This window comes from Penicillium digitatum, chromosome 2 (genome assembly GCF_016767815.1).
Source record: "Penicillium digitatum chromosome 2, complete sequence".
NCBI classification, from domain to species: Eukaryota; Fungi; Ascomycota; class Eurotiomycetes; order Eurotiales; family Aspergillaceae; genus Penicillium; species Penicillium digitatum.
Window position 1 is genome coordinate 1,522,049 of NC_089385.1, and position 18,824 is coordinate 1,540,872.

At 49.0% G+C, this 18,824-nt stretch overlaps 6 protein-coding genes and 2 non-coding genes across 8 annotated transcripts; 3 read left to right on the forward strand and 5 right to left on the reverse strand.

The window, feature by feature from the left end:
• Nucleotides 1-312: 312 nt before the first annotated feature.
• Nucleotides 313-896, reverse strand: Pdw03_6611 (MARVEL-like domain; the record flags this gene model as incomplete). The annotated part of the gene is made up of 3 exons (XM_014679829.2): nucleotides 313-415; nucleotides 481-766; nucleotides 818-896. The coding sequence occupies 3 exons, from the start codon at nucleotides 894-896 to the stop codon at nucleotides 313-315; spliced, it is 468 nt and encodes a 155-aa protein (XP_014535315.2).
• Nucleotides 897-1,755: 859 nt separating this feature from the next.
• Nucleotides 1,756-3,892, reverse strand: Pdw03_6612 (DNA directed RNA polymerase III subunit Rpc82, putative; the record flags this gene model as incomplete). The annotated part of the gene is made up of 4 exons (XM_014679828.1): nucleotides 1,756-2,766; nucleotides 2,836-3,681; nucleotides 3,769-3,825; nucleotides 3,881-3,892. The coding sequence occupies 4 exons, from the start codon at nucleotides 3,890-3,892 to the stop codon at nucleotides 1,756-1,758; spliced, it is 1,926 nt and encodes a 641-aa protein (XP_014535314.1).
• Nucleotides 3,893-4,478: 586 nt separating this feature from the next.
• Pdw03_6613 (Ubiquinol-cytochrome C reductase complex core protein 2, putative) lies at nucleotides 4,479-6,065 on the forward strand (the record flags this gene model as incomplete). Its single annotated transcript, XM_014679827.1, has 4 exons — nucleotides 4,479-4,718; nucleotides 4,790-4,964; nucleotides 5,054-5,913; nucleotides 5,970-6,065. The coding sequence occupies 4 exons, from the start codon at nucleotides 4,479-4,481 to the stop codon at nucleotides 6,063-6,065; spliced, it is 1,371 nt and encodes a 456-aa protein (XP_014535313.1).
• Nucleotides 6,066-6,842: 777 nt separating this feature from the next.
• Nucleotides 6,843-6,955, reverse strand: Pdw03_tRNA91. Its single transcript has one exon. It is a non-coding gene; the product is annotated as a tRNA-Leu (tRNA).
• A 918-nt stretch (nucleotides 6,956-7,873) lies between these two features.
• Nucleotides 7,874-10,160, reverse strand: Pdw03_6614 (Cell division protein GTP binding; the record flags this gene model as incomplete). Its single annotated transcript, XM_014679826.1, has 3 exons — nucleotides 7,874-8,913; nucleotides 8,989-9,429; nucleotides 9,488-10,160. The coding sequence occupies 3 exons, from the start codon at nucleotides 10,158-10,160 to the stop codon at nucleotides 7,874-7,876; spliced, it is 2,154 nt and encodes a 717-aa protein (XP_014535312.1).
• A 706-nt stretch (nucleotides 10,161-10,866) lies between these two features.
• Nucleotides 10,867-13,019, forward strand: Pdw03_6615 (HLH transcription factor (PalcA), putative; the record flags this gene model as incomplete). The annotated part of the gene is made up of 4 exons (XM_066101403.1): nucleotides 10,867-11,370; nucleotides 11,419-12,064; nucleotides 12,116-12,457; nucleotides 12,511-13,019. The coding sequence occupies 4 exons, from the start codon at nucleotides 10,867-10,869 to the stop codon at nucleotides 13,017-13,019; spliced, it is 2,001 nt and encodes a 666-aa protein (XP_065956486.1).
• Nucleotides 13,020-13,978: 959 nt separating this feature from the next.
• Nucleotides 13,979-15,867, reverse strand: Pdw03_6616 (Hexose carrier protein, putative; the record flags this gene model as incomplete). The annotated part of the gene is made up of 5 exons (XM_014679824.1): nucleotides 13,979-14,559; nucleotides 14,627-14,933; nucleotides 14,985-15,233; nucleotides 15,282-15,539; nucleotides 15,670-15,867. The coding sequence occupies 5 exons, from the start codon at nucleotides 15,865-15,867 to the stop codon at nucleotides 13,979-13,981; spliced, it is 1,593 nt and encodes a 530-aa protein (XP_014535310.1).
• A 1,755-nt stretch (nucleotides 15,868-17,622) lies between these two features.
• Nucleotides 17,623-17,728, forward strand: Pdw03_tRNA70. The gene has a single exon. It is a non-coding gene; the product is annotated as a tRNA-Ile (tRNA).
• Nucleotides 17,729-18,824: the final 1,096 nt, after the last annotated feature.

Sequence of the window (18,824 nt, forward strand, 5' to 3'; positions counted from 1 at the left end):
TCCTAGAAGATGTGCATCGTCAAGGAGTGTCTTCCATGTCCACAGATCGTTTTTCGACCTTTACCCATGTACGGATGTAACCTTGGAGGTAGCTAGTCATAGATATAACACTAAATCCGTTTCGTCTTCGACCTCTTGGAGTTTTGATTCCGAGAAGAATAGGCTAGATGACTCAAACAAAGGACTCCAGGAGGTTGCTATCAACGGGTATCGCATCCCAACACCATCGTACACTATAATAATATTCACAACATTGAGAAAGATGCAATCCAATAGTCTTGGATGCATCCAGTGTAATCATCACGAATATCCTTAGACTCCAATATTCACATGCGAATGCGCCGCCTTTTCTCCACCACGACGGTGATGCATAACATCAACAATACCAAAATAGGTGGTGACTGCAAAAAGCACCCTATACCCCACCCAGATCCCAGTTAGTTCTCCGTCGATGGTAAACTAACAGACACGGACGCTCACCATTCAAAGGCCCCAAATACCGTTGCTGCCTGGAGTGAGCTGCATGCACTCCCGTGACACCACCTCGGCGGAGGCAACATTGCTCCCATGGCGATAAACCCGGCAAACCAGAAGATCATGGTGATAACCTCAACAGCAGGAATCACATAGTGGTGTGTCAGGCGAGGGAACCATAATGGTGCAATGGCGAGGTAGGGCACTGCAACAAAGGCAGTCCAGCAACCGAGGAAGAGGAGGAAGTTGACAGTATTGGAGTATGCCCATCCATCATAGAAGAATGAAACCACTAGACCAATTAGTGTAACGGTTTTGGAAATCGTGTTCACGAGAGACGGACCATATCCTGTCAAGCCGATCACGATCACACCAAAGAGTGCTTGCACAACTCGGATGGGGTATAGCCACGGGAAGGCCATGTTCGGTAGGAGATATTTGTGTAGGGAGAATAACAAATTCAAAGGGTGACTGGATGAATGTTGGAGAGTTGGAAATCAAAATTTTTCAGAAAAGCATCATCAAGAAACACAAGGTATGGCAAGGTATAAAAAAGGTGCATTGGGCAGCCACCGGCGTCGCGCTAGCGTCATAAAGATTGGCAGACTGGGATTGATAGGGCTGACGTAGGATGTTGGAAAATGATCTCGATTTCATTGGGTTATCTTTTAATCACTCTGCCGAAGTACTGCCTACAATCAGCAGTAGTGAGCGCTCTCGTATATATATAGATAGGTTTGAGAAAAAAAAAAAAAAAAAAAAAGACATGCGAAAAAGCCGTATGACGCCAGGTCGATCACCGTGGAACTTGACTGGAGTTCTCTAAAGTCTAGACTACAGTTGATAATAGGTAGAAGGTGTTTTGGGATTGGATGTCACTTGTAAGAACGATAGGAAGAATGATGAATGGGCATCCTACCCTAATCCTGAATCCCCCTACTGAGTGTAGTAAAAAGACAGAGACAAAGACACTCTGTTTCTCACAGGCGGGACAGGAATCCATTCCTATTGTGGCTGTGTGAGATACCAAGGCCGAGCTGATGCAGGTTTATCCTTGCTCCTAGGCAAACCTCGTGGCCAAGGTAAGCTGGCTATGTATCTATGAGATGAGAAGACCCAAGGAGTGAAAATTACTATATATCATGTCCAACATGTTTCGAAAGGAACTAACGCGCAAAACGACCATATCAGGTTCACTTGTATCAATTCGTCGCTCATGCGCCTGTACAGATTTATGCAACCCCAATTACTTCCCAGCCTCCATGATGTGCGTATAGCAAATCAATAATCACGGAAAACAGCAACCATATCATCCAATCGAGATACCTCCGCCAGCAGCAAGGCTTCTTTGGCCTTCCAGTTGCGAAGATGTTCTAATTCGGCCTCCGAGAGGAATTCTTCCTCGTGACCTTTAACATCAGTTCGTTCGGTCTTTTCGAGGAAATCTCTCTCGCGGCTACGTTCGAATTTGATGCGTTGCAGGCATCGTGACATGGCTTTGTATGTATCCTCCAGAATGCTGCTGCACACGCGATCCGGATCGTAGTACCACAAGTAGATTGTCTTGGAAGGCTGACGCTGTGCGTCACGCGGCACTTCCTGTAAGTCTACAAACCCTCCGGTTTGCATGCTAGCAAGCGTCTGACGCAAGTCTTTGAAGGGTAAGAGACTGATTTCCTGGAGTCGCTTCTCGTCTAGCTTGCCCTTGGAATGCAGGACGCGGACCACCCGCAGTGCCACATCTCCATACCGCGACTCGATCATACGCTCCAGTTCTAAATGGCGAAGCTTACGGGATAGGCCTCGGAATGCAACTCGCCACGTGGGGAGACCGGAGATGACATGTTTTGTGGTAAGGTTCAAGGGAGGTTGTGAGAGAATGCTAAGGTGCTGGTCGATCTCGTAGGCGCGGTTTTGCCCGTTCGGTTCGTCTTCGTGCTCGTCACTATTCACGCCATTTGTATCATCTTCCAAAGGTCGCTTGCCGCGTCGGTTTAACACCGTTGAGGGCTCCATTGGGCCAATGCATCCCGAAAGATCCAGGTGCGGATCAATGTCTTCGACAATCGAGCTCAGTTGGATTGGAGCAGAGTATTGTTCGCCTTCTTCCCCTTCGCGGGGGATCTCATAAGAGTCTCGGCAGCGGGCTGTTTGATATTCAATGCGTCGAAGCAGACAGTCATAAATCTCCACTGATGCGAGAGGTGCGTCTTGCTCAGCCAGCTCAAGGAACCGCGTGTTTCGAAGTGCCACGTCGAGTTTCTCATAGTTCACCCGAACGATAAGGTTAGACTGCAGTAAGTGTTAGTGGTTGCTTCGAAGCCGCTGGGGGAAAAAAAAAAAAAATTCAAACGAGCTTACATCCATTGGAATTGAATCAAGGCCATCTTCATCTTCGGACCAATCATTTTCCTCGTCCTCCTCATCCTCTACATGGTCTCCATTGGCACCGTTGGTACCATTCGGCGCCTGCCTATTCGACTCCGAGTTGCCGTGATTGTATTTTCTTTTGGCGCCTTGAGGGATACCGTTATATATTAGGCCCCGGCTCAAATCTCCTTCAGTTCTCTCCTTGACCATTTCCTTCGCCTTCTCCTCAATCTCCGCCGCTTGCTGTTTGCCCTTCATTAATTTGACATCTGGCCTTGAGCCGATGATTCGGGAAGCATCTAGCCAGTTGTCGTTTGGGCTTTGGAAGTGTGCCTCTCGAAGGCGATGGATGTACCCATGGGAGGCAAGACTCTTCAAAGTGGGGTGAAGGCGCACCGGTTTCTCGCTCACAGCATGATCGCCGTTAGTAGCAGCGGAATCCTCTGCGTCTTCTCCTTCTTCCTCGGGCTTTATTTCATCGTGGCTGATCCCATTCGGAATGCGCTGCCTCTTTGATTGAAGTTCGGGAAGCGTTTCAAGGTGAGCGATCGAAGAGTGACCGAGCATCATGATCGCTTCCAACACCTGGGCAGCATATTCCCCTAGTCGACTTTCAACCAGTTGGAGAATCTTTCCCGATCGCACGAGGGAGTATGCGGCTTGTGGATTAGCTTCGTAGTAGGTGTTGCCGTCATCGAGAGATGTGAAGTGATAGATCAAGTGGTGCTGGATCATGGCGCAAAGGCCATGGTGCAATTGGCGATCTGACAAACGAGCATAGAATTTTAAACGAGGGAGAGTCAGTCTTTCGTAACGTTGAAGGACGGTGAAGATGCGCTGCGAAAAGTTGACTGGTTAGTCCGGTTCCTTCCCTGCTGTCGCAATGAATCATAACAGCCCGAGATTCTGCACAAGATGACTCACAGCAAAGAGCTCTCCAAAATTGTCTTCGATCAAGAGCATACAGAGCTCGGCACAGCACTAAGTCGATGTCAGTAAGTAGAGCTCTCTCGAGGTTAGCGGGACAGTCGCAGACCTGGGACATCATGGTGGGCTAAAGATATGAAAAACGGTTCACCACCAAACCTCGAAAGGGAACACTTGAAGGTCACCGAGTGTTCATGAAGATTTCCAAGCTAGCAGAGATCTGCAAGTCCAAAAATCCAATGCGCGATGAGATGCAGGTCCTCCGTTCTTTTGTTCTTTTTTTGCTTATCGGTATATTCACGTGACAGAGCCAATCAGGTGATTAGGAATGCCTCATTTGGAGGAAACGTGTTTAGGCAGAGAGAATGGGAACAACAGAGATATTCAAGACCCAATTTGAATAGAGCATTTTTGACTATTCTAAAGTGTTCAAAAAGACTATAACAATCATCCAAAGGCAAAAACAGCCTCTATATAATCGCAACAAAAGTAACTCCGGTTCCGTCCGCGCTTTTGATTACTTGACCGCTGATTGGCTGGAGTGACGAGTCGGGATCTTGAAGCTTTTCGTGACCTCCCAAACCGCCTCTTCCCTCTTGCTCTCTCCGCATCCCACCTCCTTCCCCGCCTCATTTGCGCCTCTCTACAAACCCAATTCGGGTTTATAACTCTTCTTCTTCTCTCACATCTTTTCGGCACAGGCGACGATGCTGTCGCGGTCTTCCCTCAGCCGAAATGCGCCGCGTGCGTTCGCCGCCGGCCGTCGGTCCATGGCCTCCGCTGCTAACCCGGGCTTCCAATATGATGTCTCCGAAGCTTCCGGCGTGAAGGTCGCCAACCGTGAAGTTGAGGGCCCTACTGGTACCCTCGCTCTGGTTGCGAAGGCTGGTTCCCGTTACCAGCCCTTCCCTGGTTTCTCTGATGCTCTCGACCGTTTCGCTTTCAAGGTTGGTCCTTTGGCATCAATTGGTTCATCTCAGGTATATTTGGTGATATTGATCAATCTATTTCTCGACAGACTACCCTCAAGCGGTCTGCACTGCGGATCACCCGGGAGACTGAGCTGCTGGGCGGTGAAATCTCGTCGACACACTCGCGCGAAAACATTGTCCTCCGGACCAAGTTCCTCTCCAAGGATCTTCCCTACTTCACAGAGTTGCTTGCCGAGGTTGCTACCCAGACCAAGTTCGCAGGTGAGTCGGTCCCTTTTGATGTATGGTGATTGGTGAAGCGCAATTACATGAGCATCCTTTGCTGACTCAAGCCCCCTTGATAATATCAGACCACGAGTTGAACGAGGTTGTCAGCAAGCTCCTCAAGTACAAGCAGCAGGCCGTTCACTCCAACCCGGAGACCGTTGCTATTGATGCCGCCCACGGTGTTGCTTTCCACCGCGGCCTGGGCGCCTCCATCACCCCCTCCCAGTCTTCCCCTTACGAGAAGTACGTCTCCGGCGATGCCCTGGCTGAGTTTGCTCAGAGCGCCTACTCCAAGTCCAACATCGCTCTTGTTGCTAGCGGCCCCAACTCCGCTGAGGTCACCAAGTGGGTTGGCCAGTTCTTCAAGGACACACCCACCGGCAACGCCAACAGCAAATACAACGTTCTGCCCTCCGTCGCCTCCAAGTACTACGGTGGTGAGCAGCGCATTGCCTCCAAGATCGGCAACGCTGTTGTGATCGCCTTCCCCGGTTCCAGCGCTTTCGGCACCGCGGGCTACAAGGCCGAGGCTTCCGTTCTCGCTGCTCTTCTGGGAGGCGAGTCCACTATCAAGTGGACCCCCGGCTTCTCCCTTCTGTCCCAGGCTACCAAGGGCTTCAGCCAGCTCCGCGTTTCTACTCAGAACAACGCCTACTCCGATGCTGGTCTTTTCACCGTTACCCTGTCCGGCCAGGCCGACCAGGTCGGTGCCGCCAGCAAGAACGTTGTCGATGCCCTCAAGAAGGCCGCCGCCGGTGAGGTCGCCTCTGAGGACATCCAGAAGGCCATTGCTCTCGCCAAGTTCCGCGCTCTGGAGTCTGTCCAGACCCTCGAGACCGGTCTTGAGGCTACCGGCTCCGGCCTCGTCCACGGCAACAAGCCCTACCAGATCAACGAGATTGCTCAGGCTCTCGAGAAGGTCACCGAGCAGCAGGTCAAGGAGGTTTGTTCTTTCTCTCTCCTCGTCGCTGATGTCATGATGCTAACAGATACCCATAGGTCGCCAACACTTTCCTGACTGGCAAGGCCACCCTCGTTAGCGTGGGTGACATCCACCAGCTTCCTTTCGCCGAGGACCTCGGTTTGACCGTTTAAAATCCCTGTATACATTACACCGTAGAGAGGGAAAAGTTCATTCCCTTCATTTTGGATTTGATGTGACCACTTGTGCCTAGATTCCTTGCCGATATCTCCTTTGTTCTTCTAAGGGTGTAGTTGACTGTAATACAATTGTACCTTATCCTTGATTTCCAATCTCTTTGGTAGACCTAAGGATTTCTTTGGCTCGTGATGGTCATGATCCTGGCCCGAGGTAATATTTCATGGCAAGGATCGATCAATTCCTTGCATGCTCCATATGCCTATACCCTTTTGCTGGTCTCTCTGCGCTTCCACGTTAAAAGCAAAAGACCTGGAGTTTGATTTTGTTACTTGCTCCGCGGGATTAGATCCAAGTCTAGTTTTGATACATTTGATATATATTCAACCTTACCATCCACATGCCTCTCTTCCGGTTCTTCTCTTCAGTAGAATAGTGCATCTACTCACCGACTGACCGAGGCTGAGGCTTGATCGTGATTTCGTTCTTCCGTCTAGAGCGTTTATATCATGCAATGGTAGAACAAGCGATGTTCTCTATATACGTGATTTTCTTAGCACTGCCCACAAAAAGATGCTAGCAACACAAGTCTCGAAATTCAGCAGGCCAATTGCTTGTTCCATTGACACAGGCAGAGGTCTATTACGCTAATCCGACCACTTGCTTCACTCTTACCAAGATATACCAGCTACCGTCCTTGAACCTCCACTAATCCCATTGTAACTTTGGTAAGAGAAGTCTGGCAACAAAAAACCAAAAAAAGACAAAAAGAATGATAAGAGTGGGATTTGAACCCACGCCCCTTTCGAGACACGGAGACAGTTATGTACCATCGGGATCAGGTGGACCTGAACCGTGCGCCTTAGACCAACTCGGCCATCTTACCAATTGGATGAATATTTAGGTCGCATTTGGATTTATAAGGGAGAAAACAGTGGATGAGACAACAATAAAGAGAGTTATACAGACGCCTGTGGAACAACACTGGTCAAAGATTGTACATTGCACTGCATAAGTTAAGCCTCTTTCTTTTTCTGTCGTATGTGTGTAAGACGGCAACTAAAAAGAGATATGAAAATAAAAAAAAACTAAAAAAGACATCACAAGACCGCAAACGCGGCCGACCACTATTGTCCCAGGTTGTAATTAGAAAAGTCCTCTACATAGTTGATGCTTCTTACTACATTCAAATAACATAAGACCTCTACAACATTAAGCATAGTGGTGTGGTTGATTTTCTTTTATGTCCATGATATCACTTTGGGCCAAACAGATCGGCCCAAAGCCTTACGTCCTGGCTGCATTAGCGGCTAAATATTATTCTTCCGGCCCAAAGGCTAATGTCCGAGGTTATTTGAAAACCAAATCAAAGTCTTTAAGTTCTCTGTGAGAAACTAGGTGTGGGACATTCCTAGATATACCCCGTCCAAATTCCAACGTTAACGGTTGGCTAGCTCGTAGTATACTGGCTAGAAGAAAACTAAAGCTGATATTGAGTCGGGGGGATCAAAGAACTGGACAGAGAAAGCAGGATCAATCACATAGAAAAAATCAAGTTTACTATTTTCATGCAAAGTTATCCCTGTCCAACTATGCTACGTGGCAGGGAATTGTCTCAGAGTCGTAAGACACCATAAGACGTCAAAGACGAGAGAGATGATTTCCAAAGAATCAACGACACACGAGCAAATAAACCCATCCGGTAGGAACCCCCCAGACAACTACAACATAGAAATCCAGAACCCCACAAAACCCACATCACATGTTCATATTCTCATTATCATACCGGAGTCCTTTCATCGACCTACCGTTCAATAGTACCACACCAGTAATCAACCCGCAAATCCGAGAGACTGTGCGTCGGTAAGCCCCAGTTGCGCGCAAGCCAGAGCGCCAACCCACCGACAACCCCTACAGTCCCAACAATCTGCACAAGCATCCAGCTCCGGTGTCCGAGGTCGTCGATCCAGCTAATCACGCCAAGCGGGTCACGCGGACTGAAAGTCGCGAAGCGATATGCACCGGAACCGGTATGCGAGTGCATGGCCTGAAACTTCCCAGGACTCTTCTCGCCAATGGGGCCATGTAACCCACAGAAGCCTGTGGTCTGCGAGATAGGTACCAACGACCCATCGACAACACACTCGCCCAACCGCTCGGTGAGCCATACGGCGCGCTCCCCGCGAGCCAGCGAGTTGTATCGATCGCGCTCGTTTCGCAAGCTGCGCTGTAGGTCTGTCGCCCACTGGGCAAGGCGGACCTGCGCCATATGCTCCTCATGTCGGGTGTAGTCTGCGATGCGGGCCATGGCATAGCCCGGCGGGGAGCCGGACGAGATGGATGTTCCCGAGACGGAACGCCAGTTGCTAGATGCATATGCGGACCCACTTGTGGCAGGACCCGGCTGCGCGTTGGGTAACGGCATTGAGGGCGGGATCGGATATGAGTCTCTACAGTGCCGGAGGAGTTTCTTTGCCGCGGAATGGCGCATCCAGGCTAGATTGTCACGATCGAATATTTTGTCGACTAAGGCGTCTAGTTCGGAGGACACGAGAGGTTGAACGTAGTCTGGACTCATTAGGGTGCTTGCATCCATTGTTTCCGTGTCGATTGCTTTCGCGGAGGAGACCGCATATGGGGGTAGAGATCCGAGCCTGTCTAGGCCATTCGGCGAATCACCGAATAGGAATGGTTTGATTCCGGCCTCGCGAGCTTGTTCGTGGAAGCGGAGTTTCAAGTTGGTGATTTGAGTTGGTGTAAGGGTGTCTGATTTGGGTACTATTGGGATTACATTGCTTAGCTCACAGAGTTTGCGGATGCATTCCACGTCTGTTGAGAGGGTATCTATACGTAGAAGGTTAGCAACTGGGGGTACATTTTTTGTCAGTTTTCCTCGGAGAGGGACCAGGGAAAGCCTACGATAGGAAATCAAATATAAGATGGCATCCACCTGGGATCCACCATTCCCGGCTAGTAGGTTTTGGAAATCAACGCTAGACCCACTGAGCGCATTGGTCGCACGGAAGAATTGTTGTCTCATATACTGCCCAATGGCGTCGCCTTGGCCTGCCGGGCTTAAGTTCGTTGCGGGTGTGTCCACAAAACAGAGGTTCCTCTCTAACACGATTTCCCCGATGCTTCTTCGCCGCTGGAGCACGCGTGAATCTTCCAGATCCGACCACCATGGAGGATAAGGTTTTGTGCTCGCATAAATTTCCGTAGTGGTAGTCAATGCCCCCCGAGACCGGGGCCGGGAAGGTCTGCGACGTCCCGAAGATGTCCCCTGTGGGATGGTATCGACATGTACAATATCGTCGCATGTCTGAACGATAGACTTGATCAACGAGGTCTTACCAGAACCTGGATTTCGAAACTGTTAGCTGCTTGTGTAATTTGCTCTGAAACGGTCGAAACCTACCAGGAGAGCCAGCCAAAAGAACCTTGAATCGACCCATCGCTTTTCCTCGCTCGGTGAACGGTCGCCGACTAGGCATTTTGATGCTTGGCATGATAAGCTGGGAGGCCCCACCTGGGGCCAAAAATGGAGACCCATGGGGCATTTCGTCCTCATCTCCAGATCCGACAGCTAGACTGTTAATTTCATCCGTGATAGACATATCATCGAGTGGCCGAAAGGACTGGTTGGATATAGATTTGGGACTGCCAGGCAGCGAGCATGAGTCATCAGGGATGCCCAACGTAAGCGGGGTTAAGGGCCGAGACACTGTATGAATGGGAGATGCACAATCAGAGGATTCCACGGTGCCTGAATTTAGTGGCTTCAATTTTGACCGGCGTTGTGCGAGGTGCGATTCTAAATCGTCGGTCTCCTGCTTCAGGCCGTCTGCGGAGTGATCGCGGGGCAAGGATTTGAATTCTGATAGGGACAGAGAGGCATCTAGGCTTTGTACTCCATACACATTCTCTTTGACATCCTCGGGGCTATCTAACGATACATTGGAATCATGATCCGCGACATGTGGACTGCGCGATAAGAAGAAGGTCGCAGGGGTGGCAGTGCGATCGAGGGATAAAGATGAGGGATGATCTGAGGATTTGCGAGAGAATGGGAGGTCCGGAATAGGTCTCATTATGAAGGCAACCATAGGAAAGATACTTAACAAGCTGGGAAGTTCATAAAGGTCAAGCTCCTCGGGAGTGTAACAGTGATCATGTCATCAGGTAAGCCATCACGAGGTGATAAACCCCTCTTGATTTCTGCCCGAGGCATTCCTGCATCTGCTGGGAAGAATCCTGAGAAACCTTGGGAGTTGCTTATTTAATTGATATAGTACGATGTCAAGAATGGATTCTGATTTTGTAGTGGACTTTGATATACAATTCAAGACCAAGAGACGTCTCTGGAAGGTTGTCCATACTATCTCCACTGTCCACTGTGGGTTTAAAAAGGAAATTGGACTTCCGGAATACTTACACGGAGTACTCCGTACCTCGTACCTCTGTACATTTGTAGTAAGCTAGTACTTTTTTTTTTTCAACAGGGTTCTTTCTGCATCTATTAGCACACGCGCATCTAGCGCAGAAAGAAGACTTAAAAGGGCGCAAAGAAAAGCAGAGTTTAACGCCCCGTCTGAAGATACAACCACTGTAGTGGCAAGGTCTCATTGCCGACCACGGAGTACCGTCTCCGCCCTGAGTTGATTCTCCACTTCATCTCTCTCTCTTTGATTTTCCTCGGATTCTTTTTTTTCTCCGATCTTCTCTTGTGAATGTTTCGACTTCAATACCTTCTTTCTTGGCCTAACTGGCCTAACTGGATATCTCTCTTCTAGTACGATGGAACAACCAGCCATGTCGTGGCCGGAGCAGCTCCATGAGAATCATCTCATCAGTGCGCCTGGTGAGGAAGAATTCTCCAACTTGTTCGAGTTCAACATGCCTTTTCCCGAAATCGAGCACGGACCAGGGAATATGCAACATTCCCATTCTTTACCGACCACCACCGGCCCAGACTCGGATATGGCTCACCTACGATCGCACGCTGTGCAATACTCGGGCCAGATGGAGGGCCTCATGGATTTCAATGATAACACCCAATCGCACGCGCACCACGGCCCCCCAATGCCTTACTCGACTCCTCAGATGACACCGGGCTTTTGCGCGCAGCAACCATCACCCATGTCGCAACCGCCTACCCACCAACACTACATGCAGGGCCACAACATGATCCCTCCCACCCCGAACAGTATCGAGATGCATGGCAACACTACCCGATACCCTCAGCGCTTGGATGAAACCTCGGAAATGTATGACGGATATTCCCGCATCAACGAGGAACAGGTTGGTCCAGACACAAATCCCAGATAAATCTGTTGGCTAACGACCAAGGCCCTTTACACTCCTCTTATCTCACCGGCTATGACGCCGTTAGAGAACCAATTCCGACTTCCAGAATACACCATTCCCGGCGAATACTTCACACCTCTCACTTCTCCCGCCCTAGAGGCCCAAAATGCCGAATCCAGCAGTTACCAGTATCACGCACGACAGGTATCGGACATGGGCTTCGTTCCCACTACTGCGGAAGTCAATTCCCTCCCTGGAACCTCGAATCCACCTTCTCCTAGTATTATACGGAAAACCAACACTCGTCACCGGCCATCCACGACCGCTACCCGGCTCAATAACACACGGAAGGTCAAGCAATCACCCATTATTCGGGCGCAGCGCAAACGCAGCACTTTGGCTGCCAACTCGGAAGAGTTCTACAATAGCCTCACCCAGGAGATGAACTCCACAAGGCCGCAAAATCAGGACATCCGTTCACTCCAGATCAGCAGCAATGAGGGTTCTGGCCAGGACTCGGTATCCCCCGAGCCATTATCAGAACCGATGATGCCCCCTCCCGCTCTTCCCCCCCCTCGGATGTCTCCTGCGATTGCTCCCCATGTTAAATCGGCTTCGCCCGGCACTGCCGCCACCCCTGCGCTTTTGATGCGCATTCAGCGGAATCAGCATTCGCAAGACCCCGCAGGTCAGTTCCGCGGTCAAGCGCAGCTCGCTGACCCCCCAGCTGAGCTCCCAGATGATATTATGGAGGACATCTCACTTCCAGAGGCGGCCGCTCCTTCGCAGCTGCGTCCGAAGCCCAACCGCATCGATACCTCTGCACGGACTCGGTCGATCTCCGCAATTGGAACCTCTTTCTTGGATCCTTTGCCTGCGACGTACGATAAACCTCACGGCGCATCTCTTGCTCCCAGTCCCCATACAACTGCAATGCCATCTCACAGTGGGCCGGTCCCTCGAAAAGATTCTAGGACTACTTCTTACCGGAAACGACCCAGTCTGAGTTCCACTCAGGCCAGCCCGCAATTGCGGCCCAAGATTAGTCCCAGTATCCAGCCGCTTATGAAAGGCAGCGAGGGTGAGTCTTCATCCGAATTGAATTCCATGGCTACTATACTAACTATATCCTAGGCATGTCACAAGATGCGCTATACCTCGCATCAAAGTCCAATTACCAACACATTCTCGACGGCACTCTGCCATCGGGTGTGAGCTACCCGGAGGCTCTGGCAGAGAACCTTAGCTCCAAGCGCACGAACCACAAGCTCGCAGAGCAGGGACGCCGGAACCGAATTAACAATGCGCTCAAGGAGATTGAGCTTCTTATTCCACAGGAGTTTATTGATGCCCGTAACGCCAAGGAAGCTGCAGAATCCGGTGGCAAGATTAACGAGAAGGAAAAAGAGAAAGAAAAGGCCAACCAGGCCATTAGCAAAGCCACCGCCGTGGAGATGGCCATTGATTACATCAAAGCTTTGAAGACGAGCTTGGACACCACTACTGCCAAATTGGCCGCCGCCGAGGCCAAGCTGTCGGGCGAGCCCTCCAAGGAGAGCTCAACATCAACTCCCACCGCTCAATCCGAGGAGACTCCCAATGGGGTTGGTGTTGTCGAACCAGAGACGAAGAGTTCGGCGTGATCAGACTGTATAACCTAATATGATCAGATCTTCTACTTGCCTACCTAGTGACGCAATCTATGAAACGGTGGAAGATCAGAAAACAGAAATTTTCCTATCTGCGGGTGGAGGTTTCGCGCAATTGTTTTATGGATCTAGGATCTATGATTTTTTTTTGAAACTCTTTAATGTAAGTTGATAGCGGCGGTGTTTGAACTACGAGGGTGGCTCTTTTTTTGCTTGTACTATTTCTCCCTACGTTTTTAACTTCTACCAATTCTTTGATTTTCCCTCTTTCCGCTGTCATTCTCAGATCTCGTATTTCTTCCTACGGAATGCTGAAGCATCTAGTGAGCTGCCTTCATATAGAACAGCACGCTAGCTCCATCTTTGTGTAACCCTGCGCTATGTCCCTCTAGATTGTCCCCCAGATCTACTGACATCGTTGTGACTATATAAATGTCGCCATTCAAGTATATTTGCTGATAGACAACAACTCTTTGACCAATACGCAATAGAACCCACTCTAATTTACCATCGAAGATTACCCTCCAGGTCAAATACATAGCCGTCACTACGTGTACTTTTCTCCCTCGCCTTCTACGTACCCGCCAAATTGAACAAGAATCCAGCTCATAAGATGCGCATCACTGCTAATCTTCAGAAATACACACTAGCTCGCCTTTATCGCAGAAATGTCATAAATATGGCTCCAGAGTGAATGCGAGGCTTCGAATTCGCAATGAGTGTCAAGGTTGCTTCCTATTTCATCGGTTATCATTAGATACATATTTGTACTTCGAATTGTAACAAAATCTTCCCAAGGTAGAATTGCCAATATCCCCTGTACAAATGTACACAGTGGAAAGCTTGCAACGTGTACGCGAGAACTCAATAATCTCTAAAAAAAAAACGTCTTCTAGTTTATCACGCTACAAAAGCTCACCAAAGCACATCGCGTTCCATCATTTCACCATTCCTTACTCGCTATCCCGAACGTCAATAACGGTCGACTTGAACTTCCGAGCCGAAATTTTGCGATTGAACAAGATGTCACTTTCACGGTAGGAGCGGCCCTTCAACTCAGGAAGGAAGAAGTACGCTGACACGAAGCAGACACAGGCAGTGCCTCCCCACACGTAACCACACTTTCCAGCGAGATTCCATCCACTGGGGTTGAGCATCCGCGAGGAAAGGTAGATCATGGGGATCTCGGCGACGTAGTATGCGGCACGACCGACACCGGTGCTCAAAGCGCGAAGACGGACGGACGAGGTCTCGGCAATGATGGTGTATGAGATGGGTCCGAGAGTACCGGCAAACACAAAGGAGATGATGATTCCCAAAATTGCCTGGGCGTAGTTGGTCGCGTCGTTCTGGTGGAGAGAGGCGCAGATGCCGAGGAGCATGAGTAGAGTGATATTGGCGGCTGTGCCCCAGAGATAGATGGTTCGGCGACCAAATGAGGAGGCTAGAGGCAAAGAGATGATGTTGGCAACCAATTGAAGACACGAGTTGATCAGGTTGAGTTGAAATGAACGGTCAGGTCCCATGCCGGCCTCTAACTGTGGGGTGAGTCATCCATTGCCGATTGAAAATTGGTCAGAGAGAAGGAAGAAGTCACTCACGCTCGAAGAAGTAAGTTGCCTGGTTGGCAATCAAGTTACCGGCGAAATTCTGCGACATATAGATCAAGCAGGTGATGAGAGTTCGTCTTAAATCAGTTCCCTTGAGAAGGTCGAGCAGAGATGGGGAGCCACCCATTTGAGCTTCGATCTGAACGGTTCGCTCTATCATGGCGAGTTTTTGTTCAGCTTGCTCGTGAGATTCACTGCCAAGACGCTTGATAGAATGAAGGGCCTCTTCCCTGCGTCCACGGCGAATCAGCCACCAAGGCGACTCGGGAGCGAAGAAGAGGAGGACCAAGAGAGGGGTCTAGAAGAAGTCAGCGCCCGTAAACATGAGATCTCCAAGTAGAGGACTAACAGGAAAGATCCACTGCAAGGCAAGAGGCACACGCCAAGCCCACTCATCATTGCGCTTATTGTAGGCGTAGGTTGCGCCGGCGACAATGATTGAGCCAATGGACCAACTCATTTGCAGAGTAGCCGTGCAGGCACCTCTCAGGGAGAGAGGCACAATCTCACTGGCATAGGCGGGAGAGTTAGCAATAAAGAATCCCCAAGGGACACCTTCTAAGGCTTGGCCGACCACAAGGAGGGTGAGTGAGTTGGCCTAAGTGGAGTTAGGGAATATGCTCAGCAGTTTGGGATCACGGCTTACAAAGAAGGAAACAAAAATTGTGGCATTCATCAACAGCAAAGCGAATATTGTCGTCAGGCGATACCCTAATCGGTTGGTTATGGGCCCTGTTAGGAAGACACCGACGAAAGCGCCACATTGACCAGCTTGAAATAGGGAGCTCTGCCATTTGGTTGGAATGGTTTTACCGTGTCCCTCGATGTCGACGCCATATCTGTCTTTGAAAGCGGGAAGTGCGACAAAGTTACCATTCAGGAACATGTCGAACGACTCCATGACCTGATAAGAGGGGATATCAGCTGATATGATCTTGAGATCTTGAGATCTGGGGGGGGGGGAGGGGGCTTGTGGGGATCCGGGGAAACGCGAAATGCGGGGAAAATTAAAAAAAAAATAGAGAAAAACTCACGATGGTGAAACACATAGTAAATGCCCACAAACAAGCCCAGGGATGTTTCTTCATGGCCACCCATGTGGTCATCTCAAGTTCACGGCTCTCGCCATCCAAGGCATCGGCAATGAGGTCCGATTTGACAAGGACCTCAGATTGCTCAACGGCGGGCTTCTCGTCGTGCACTTCATCACTTTTGTCAAGACCTGACGACATTTTTGGAAATGATTTTTCTTCCAGGTCAAAAAGGGAATGAAAATCAAATGCTCGGAAAAAAAAGGGGGAAAAAAAATTTTCGGGATGAGCCGGGGTCTTATATCTCCTTTTAACCCCATATGCACGTCTCTCGAGCTACACATTAAGCGCATGATACGTGGATTAATTCTGCCATCGGAGAGAGCTGGCTCAACGAACCAGCGATTAGATCAAGTAAGGGTGTAACTCTGTTCCGCCGGGATTTTACCCATTTCCCGAAAGCGAACCATTCTGCTCACTGAGACAATTTATCCGAAGATGAGCAGAGGCACTAAACCTAATGTGTTGGAGACTTAGCTGCGACTGAAAGATCGGCTATCATCGAGGGCATTGGTAATCGGCTGACCAGAGAACTGGTGGCGTATGCGAGTAACCGGCTTGGGAGAAAAAACCGGAGTCTAGGCGATTTAACTGGTCAAGTGTCCACTATATGACTCTGGGGATTCCCCGGGAAATTTGGGATGCGGGGCCCCGGACAAGACGGAGAAATGAAAGAAGTCCATTGAGGTGATTGGTTCCGTAAGATAGACGAATGTGGACGAAATGCAAACGTCGACTTCCCGTTTACCGACGGGAACGCCACATTCCGGAGGACGGCCTATTGCATTTCATTTCTTTCACTATGAATCCGTTTTTGTGGTCTGGTTGCTATTTGGTTGCGGTTGAGGCGGAATAGGGTTCCCAAAAAAGGCTTAGATGTAAACTGGTATAGGTCCCCTTTCAGGACTTTCAAGGGATTTAAAACCCACGTCTCTGGACGTCAATGAACCTATCTTCGATCTGTAGTTCACTCTTCAAATTAATAAAACGAAGATCATTTTTTAATTCCGAACCAAGCTCTCTCATCTCCCAGTTGTACTCGCCACGACTACAAGGCTCACGCATATTCCCCAATCTGTCATGGTGATCAACCCTAAATTTACAGCAGCTATCTCGAGAGAGGACAGAAAATAAAATTGTTCATCCAATTCTGAACCGATCATTTCGTATATTTAGGACAGCTGAGCTAGCAAATCGGAATTTAAAGCGCATAGCGGGATGAAAAAGGAAATGACTTTCAGTTGTGGATTCCAGCTATCGTTTTCAGTAATGGATTGACATTGTGAGATCGTTAAGAGCTACTGTGGTCTTGTAGATCATGACTATAGTTTTTAGTCTTGTGACTTCTAACGTTGCTTCACTGCCGAACGGTCATTTCTAGCTCTTCGCTGATCTATCTAGTTTTCCACTTCAAATCCTTCAAACATCCCGGCTTTCAACCTAAAGGTGTTATTAAGTGAATGGATTGATATAGACAGATATAGACAAAGACCAAGATAACTGTGTATAGATTGGTATGTATATTGAAGGCAAGGTCTAGGATACAATTCACTCCAAGAATCAAGAAAAGTGATAGTATACTCAGTGGCAAGGTGCTCTCGGTGTTCGGTTCAGTTTGCAGGTATGGGCAGGGTTCAAGACCCACACGTGACCCACTTGACCAACCGAGTTGACTTTTGTTGGATTGAATTTTATTTCTTGATCGATTCTTAAATGATGCAATTCTGGTGTCTCTGGTTTGCATAATCTTATCCACCAGACTGATGCGAGTTGTAGGCGATGATCTGGCACTTGTACTTACAAAGCCAGGTGGATCCCCCGGAGAGGCCGGGGGGGGAGGGTGGGGTGAGAAGAGAATCTTATAAAGTGGGAAGGCCCCACCGGCTTTACGACAAAGGACCTGTGGCCCAATGGTTACGGCGCCGAGCTTATGTAAACATCCCCTTAGGGGAGTCTTCATGTCCTTCCTCGGAGATTCGTGGTTCAATCCCGCGCAGGTCCACTTTTTTCGATCCACAAATGGGGATGAAGTTGAAAATGGATGTGATCTACGGAGTACTCCGTACGGAGCATGTTGTACACATTCATGATATTAATTACGTCAAACTACGAGAATAGGTCGGGAAATGATAGTCGTGGAGGTATATAGGTGAAAATTAGCTGTGTAATTGATGTTGGTGACTGTAAGAGGTGTCAGCGTACCATAGAAAGCACTTAGTCCGATCGGTTTTAATAAGGGCTATACATGGAACAGTAATTTTACACACCACGAGCCATTTTTAACCGTCTATACTCTAGCTATAACGCTAATTGGGGGAAAATTATCTAAACAAAAGACCTCGAAAAGACCAAAATGGCTCCATAAGGCAGCGAGTGCCCGACCATTCTTGTTAAAAAAAAGGAAATTGTGGTTATAAATACGGCCGAGGGGACGGGAAGCCTAATGTCTAGAAAGACACCTAAGAGGACATCCAAAAAGTCCTCAGGCCTTTGAAACGTGTATCTTCATTCCACGATATCCTGTTCGGTAGAAACCATGAGGTTGCGATCAGGAACAGCGTCCTTGACAAATTTGACAAATATTGGTGCATTGTGATCGCATACTTCATCAGTGGGAGCAATCAACCCCACCCTAGCGCTTCTTCATCTATTTCGTGCCGGATTTCTGTATCTCTAGAAATTAATTTTATCGTCCTTTTTTTTTTAAAAAAAAAAAGGTTGAAGCCCACCTTCCATTACTCGCTTCATGGTCATCCGGCTGCACGGGGTAAAGAGATTCGCCACTGAGAAGATGCACAGATGTGAACGACCATTGGAAACGAGTATCTTGAAGGGACGGGAGACCCTGTGTGAGATACTGGCCCTTTCGCGAGTATGGACATTCAGAGTGCCTCAAGGTTTTGTGTGTTGTCTTTTTTCCTCACAATAGAGTTAAACTCAGGGTCCGAATAGAAAATTTCTCCGATTTGTCGGAACGGCTCGGTCTGACCCCCATTTTTAACGGTCTCGTTAAAGAGGCCAGTGCTAGTCCGATCAAATTTTGCACCAGAGGCGTCACTGCACGGATGTATCTCGATGATGAGAAGGTGAATTTCCTC